A 6512-nucleotide genomic window follows, 5' to 3' on the forward strand; every position below is an offset into this window, starting at 1 on the left:
TAGGTGTCTTTGCATCTTTTCTGACGACCTCCGTTGAAGTATAGGTGAGAGAGTGATAACACTTGATTGGGTATAAAAAAAACATTTAAACCTGAAACTCTATACCAAACAAACCCAACTCTTAACAAATCCATTAAACCTAGACCGAAAGAAAGAAACTAAAATACAAGACACACACTAGAACCTTGTTACATGCTTTGGCTAAACACCAAATTTGAAGGATAGCATTTATACCACGACCATTTGATTGGAACTCTGCAAAACAAATCCCAATAGGACTTACCAGTAAATTATGAACTTATTGCAAGCATACAAAAGCCAAGACAGAGCGAATTGGAGAAAACTGAAATCGGAAGTAGTAGAGAAGGCTAGTAAACCATGTCGATAAAAGACAATGTGGGCCGAAAACATCTTCAAACTTGATTGCCATGTCACAAAAGGCGAGAACCTACTTTTGCCAATAAGGTCATCCCAAGGCCCTAACAATTGACAAACATTTTGGGATCCTTGACCATGAGTTATCTAAAACAAACATCTTGGGATCCTTGATCATGAGTTATAAAATAAGAATTGGAGTTCCACTTCGTTTTCATTTCTCTAACCAAACGCCCCCTTAATGTGGAGGTTCATGTTGCAGTTTGTGGTTATATGCCACTGGTGGTCTGTCGTGGCTGTTACTAGATTCAATAATGTTGGCAATTCAAGATTCTAAAGACACATTAAGAAAGCTTCATGGGTCAGTAGGCAATTGATCCTCGGATGGAAAAAATCCGTACAAATAACTAGCACAAACCACTCCAACCCTAACACAAAACAGAACCAAAAAAATAACCTACAAATATACATGGCTCACCTGCAAGAGCATCCAAAAAGAGTTGAACAACCCATCGCCGGTGAGCAAGAGGCCAAAAATTAAGGCGGTGTACCAGAGGAGAGGGAGTAGAGAAAGCGGTGCGAGCTCATCTTAGATAACCTTCCAAGTTCTTAGTCCACATACACAATCACTTTGAATAGATCCCAATGTAGAATATAATATAAAAACTCAAGTTCAAATTGCAACATAAAAGGTAGATAAAAGATGTGACTAATGAGTCCCACACAAAACCTGTAATGAGTCCCACACAAAACCCATGTGAAATACTCGCATAACCCACATACCATTGATACATTAATTCAAGTTATTTGAGGATTAAGCTTAAGAGTGCCAATGAGAAGACGTGTCATTTTAGTATCCGAGAACTAACAATCAGCAAAAGAATCATCAATCAACTTCTACTAGGCCTATTATTGATCTCATATTCTGATTACATGAATCACCCAGGTTCTATAAGCTTCAAAATATGCAACAAGATCATGGCAAAATTTGTAAAGGAGCCTTGACAACTATCTTCGCCTACCAACTTCTCTCCTCAGAACTAATAATGTAACCAGGAACCAAACACAGGCTTCTGCTGCCTAACAAAACCTTATACACAGCCGTTGAAAAAGGTTTAACCCGTATGACAAATTTCACAAGCTTACTTGCTGTCTGTGAAGTCAGCATCAATGACATCTCCTTCAGGTCCCTTGCCAGTTGAATCTGAGGGGCCGGACTCAGCTTCAGGAGTTGGGTCTGTACCTGGTGCTCCTCCTGCACCAGGCTGGTTGTAAAGGGACTGGCCAAGTTGCATTACTTCCTGGTTAAGAGCAGCCATTGCATCCTTAATTGCTTGAGTTTCACCCCCAGAGATAGCATCCTTTAGCTCTCCCAGTTTAGCTTCTACCTTTTCTTTAACAGGGGCAGGAACCTTTTCGCCAAGTTCCTTCAACTGCTTCTCTGTCTGGTAGACAACAGAATCAGCCTGGTTCTTTGTGTCAATGGCATCTCTCTTTTCCTTGTCTTCCTTGGAAAATTTCTCAGCCTCACTAACCATTCTCTCTACCTAGAAACATTTATACCTGACGTTAGTGTCATTGCTTAACAAGTTACCAGTATGCTTCAAAGCAGAAAGAATAATATTATTAGTTTAGACAGAAGCTTATATGTATAACTCTTGAACAAACCTCATCACTGGGCAGCGTACTCGCTCCGGTAATTGTTATGTCTTGCTTCTTTCCTGTTCCCTTGTCAATGGCAGTAACAGAGAGAATTCCATTGGCATCAATGTCAAATTTGACTTCAATCTGAGGAACACCTCGAGGAGCTGGTGGAATACCATCTAGACGGAAGCTACCAAGAGATTTGTTATCTCTTACAAACTCACGTTCTCCCTGAAGGACATTAATCTCAACACTTGTCTGTCCATCAGCAGCTGTTGAGAAGACTTCTGACTTAGATGTGGGCAGGGTTGTGTTTCGGGGGATAATCTTGGTCATTACTCCACCAAGGGTTTCAAGACCAATAGATAGTGGTGTAACATCCAAAAGTACAATGTCGCTTACATCTCCAGCAAGGACGCCAGCCTACAATATGAGAGAACATTAAATCACAAAATAACAAAATAATAAACAGGCAATGATGATAGCAAATGTCTTCCCAAAAATTAACCCCCCATCCACGACAGCACAAACAATATTATTGATCACATAACTTTTCTGTAGCTAACTTTTTGTTATATAGGTTGACATTAAACCAAAAATAGATTATTAGTCAGAGAGATTATCTGGAGTAAAACCTGCACTGCAGCTCCAAGAGCAACAACTTCATCAGGGTTAACTGTCACATTAGGGTCCTTTCCAGTCATCTTCTTTACCAACTCTATAACAGCTGGGATACGTGTTGATCCACCCACTAAGATCACTTCATCTAAATCACTGAAGGAGAGTTTTGCATCTCTCAGTGAATTCTCTACTGGTGTTCTCAATCTGAATACGATAGAAACAGAAGTCGTGTTCATATATAATTATAACTTATTACATACAAATATATACATGGAGCTGAATAAGTCATACCATATAATTGGAAAGGAATCTTACCACAATATGGAAACTATTTGAGACTACAAATATTACAGTACATAATTTTTTCCATAATGTTATTTTTCAACTAAATCTTTTAAGGAGATTATTTTACAACTTATAAAACAAATACATCTATTTAATACTTCTTACACTGTTTTGTTCTAATATTCTAATAATAATACAAAATATGAAGTACTCGTATTATTTACCCAAAAAAAAGGAAATATAATACCTATAAATAAATACAAAATTTCTCTATGCATGACTAGAGGCACCAGAGTCCAGCAGTCTAATATCTAAGATATCATAAACATAGGAACTAAATCATGCCACACTGATTTAGTCTAATAACTAAATCAACAGCATTCATAATGTAGCAAATAACCAAAGCACAGAGCAAAGAAAAATGCAGCACCTGTCTAGAAGATCTGAACACAGCTCCTCAAACTTGGCCCTTGTCAAAGTGGTCTCAATGTGCTTAGGTCCATCAGCAGTGGCAGTGATAAACGGCAAGCTGAGAAGAGCATAAACAGTCTAAGCTGTAAGTACCACGTGTACAACAGTTTGAAGATTTGGGGAAACCTTAAAAGGCAAAATATAGTCATGAAAGTTGATAATACCTAATGTTTGCCTGAGTTAAAGATGATAATTCCATCTTGGCTTTCTCTGCTGTCTCAGTTAGACGCTGTAGAGCTTGCTTGTCCTTTAAAAGGTCAATACCTTCATCTCTTTTAAAGTTTCCAGCTAGCCAATCAACAATTCTCTGTTTAAACCCAAAACTCAATCATTATGACAGTAAATATTCCAGCATTCATACTTCAATTAAAGATGAATAGGACACAAATTCAGGAAATCAATACTGCAAGAAAAGCAATAGATCTTCCACTTTACCTTGTCAAAATCATCACCACCCAAATGTGTATCTCCAGAGGTTGATAGTACTTCAAACACTCCATCACCAACCTCAAGGACTGGAACACGAATAAACAACATTATTTTATTAGCCAACAACACTACTACACAAAATTATGACCAAATATATGAAGACGATGTCCGCACAATGCAAAAGAACATATAAATACAAAACTGAAAAATCTAATGGATGTTTAGTTTTAAGAACAGCTACCGAAAAAGGGGAAGGAAGTACCTGAAACATCAAATGTACCACCTCCAAGGTCAAAAACCAAAATGGTCTCATTGTTCTTCTTCTCAAAACCATAAGCCAAAGAGGCAGCAGTAGGCTCATTAATAATTCTAAGAACTTCTAATCCAGCAATGCGCCCGGCATCCTTTGTTGCGGTCCTTTGTGAATCATTGAAGTAAGCAGGCACAGTGACAACAGCCTTGGTTACTTGGTCATTCAAAAATTTTGAAGCATCATCCACAAGCTTTCTCAACACCTACACCATGAAAAGACAGCTCACTTCCAATATTGAGATTTAAAATAACTTTCACCTACCACTAAGGACCCAACACCACAACTCAACCGTCATCGCCTCTCCTCCATCTTGAAAAGCAATGGGAAAAGGCACACAACTATTACAAAGGCTGATTAAACTAATTAAAATGTGCAACAACTTCAACCACCAAGAACCAAACCCCTTCTAAATTTTCAATACCAATAATTATAAGACAAAATATAAATACAATTACTAAGTAATAAGCCAATAACAACAAACCCGTTTGCCTAAAATTAGTCTACTAAACATATTGAAACATTCAAAAGCTAAGATTGGCACAATTAAGAATCATTTCAAGCTAAATATAAATTAAATCAACAACTAAATTACTCAAAATAGAAACTTATTACTCACATTAAAAACCTCCAATTATGTCAAAAAAAAAAAAAAAAAAAAAAAAAAAAAAAACCACACACCATTAAAACGGTATGAAGAACAATATTTACCTGAGCAGAGATCTCTTCAGCAGCAAACTGCTTACCAATAGCAGGGCATTCAAGTTTGACATTACCATTGTCATCCCTAACAACCCTATAGCTCACCTGCTTCGACTCCTCATCAACCTCCGACATCTTCCTCCCAATAAACCTCTTCACCGAAAAGAACGTATTCTCGGGATTAACGACCGCCTGCCGCTTCGCAATCTGCCCCACCAATCTCTCTCCATTCTTCGTATACGCCACCACCGACGGCGTCGTGCGCTGACCCTCGGCGTTAGTCACAATTGTCGGCTTCCCACCTTCCATAGCAGCAACAGCGGAATTCGTTGTACCAAGGTCAATTCCTACAACCTTCTCTGCAACAACCCTGACCGGACCAACGCCGGCGCTCCGACGACGACCTCCGGAGCTCTTCCTTAGTCTCAAAAACGCCGATTTAGGGGTGCCAAAAGAGGCTGTGCTAGGGCTCATCTTCTGGCCGAAGAAGAATGAATTTGGCCTTGAAGAAGAGAATTTGGAAGATGAGGGTGTAAAGGGGGTGGGGCCAAGAACATGAATATGCGTTGCTGAAGACGCCATTTTTTATTGAGAAGGTGTAATCAGGTCTGAAAATGGAGATTTGGGAGAGAGAATTAGGGTTTGCGGGAAGGTAAGGGGGAGAGAGAGAGAGGAGGGAAGTGAGTAGAGAAGTGAAAGGAGAGGATAAGAAAAGTGAGGGTTTTAAGAGGAGGTAAACAAGGAAATGGGTGGCAGTTAGATGGAGTTCTAGAAATTTCTTCACCACAGTTTTTAAGAGATGATAATCATACTATTGCTAATTTCAACTTGCTTTTATTATTCCCCTATCTAATGGACTAAGAGTCTAGCCTGATTGACTGAACTCAGCTAAACTGAACTGAACTGAACTTATTAATTAGTGATTTTTAACTACGGATTAGTGATCTTTGATTATTTATCGATTATTTATTACTATACATATGTGTATATATAAATGTACATATTATTAATAATTATTATTATTATTATTGATGATTATTATTATTATTATTATTTATTGATTATTATTATTATTGTTATTATTTATTGATGATTATTATTATTATTTATTGATTATTATTATTAGTATTATTATTTCAATTATTATTGTTATTATTATTATTATTTATTGATGATTATTATTATTATTATTATTATTATTATTTATTACTTATTGATTATTATTGTTGTTGTTGTTGTTGTTGTTGTTGTTGTTGTTGTTGTTGTTGTTGTTGTTGTTGTTGTAATAAATGCTTAAAAGAATGAAATTTGGTTTTATATCATTAGCAATATCATTAGACGTAAATTAAGAGCTGAACTGAACTGAGCTAAACTGTTCTCTTCCGTTGAAATTCAGTTCAGTTCAGTTTAGTTTAGTTCAGTTCAGCTCCTAATTTCCTTCTCTTATAAAATATTCATTTCAGTTCAGTTCAGTTCAGTTTAGCTCAGTTCACTTCAGTTCAACTGAGTTCAGTGAGAACAGGCCCTAAAGTTTTAAATATAGGGTGAAATTAACATCAAAATCAAGATATAAGGTTTAAAATCAACTAACAAAAATTTACCAACAAAACAAAATGAACTTTCTCAAAAATCACCAAGATCTATGAAATAAGGGTACTTAATCAAATCCAACTCC

General features: G+C 36.9%; 1 protein-coding gene across 1 annotated transcript; it reads right to left on the reverse strand.

The window, feature by feature from the left end:
* Positions 1–1131: 1131 nt before the first annotated feature.
* LOC110686849 (stromal 70 kDa heat shock-related protein, chloroplastic-like) lies at positions 1132–5581 on the reverse strand. Its single transcript, XM_021863446.1, has 8 exons — positions 4847–5581; positions 4088–4340; positions 3832–3911; positions 3561–3703; positions 3356–3454; positions 2655–2844; positions 2044–2442; positions 1132–1922 (listed from the first exon to the last, which is right to left on the reverse strand). The coding sequence occupies exons 1-8, from the start codon at positions 5417–5419 to the stop codon at positions 1518–1520; spliced, it is 2142 nt and encodes a 713-aa protein (XP_021719138.1). The 5' UTR covers positions 5420–5581; the 3' UTR covers positions 1132–1517.
* Positions 5582–6512: the final 931 nt, after the last annotated feature.

Source organism: Chenopodium quinoa, unplaced genomic scaffold, assembly GCF_001683475.1.
Source record: "Chenopodium quinoa cultivar QQ74 unplaced genomic scaffold, ASM168347v1, whole genome shotgun sequence".
NCBI lineage: Eukaryota > Viridiplantae > Streptophyta > Magnoliopsida > Caryophyllales > Amaranthaceae > Chenopodium > Chenopodium quinoa.

Excerpts from the sequence above, each read along its gene's own strand:
- LOC110686849 (XM_021863446.1), bottom strand. The coding sequence starts at position 5,419 with ATGGCGTCTTCAGCAACGCATATTCATGTTCTTGGCCCCACCCCCTTT. Across the intron at positions 3,912-4,087 it reads TGGTACATTTGATGTTTCAG|TCCTTGAGGTTGGTGATGGA; the intron begins GTACTTCCTTCC and ends TTCGTGTTCCAG. Across the intron at positions 2,845-3,355 it reads TGTTCAGATCTTCTAGACAG|ATTGAGAACACCAGTAGAGA; the intron begins GTGCTGCATTTT and ends TATCGTATTCAG.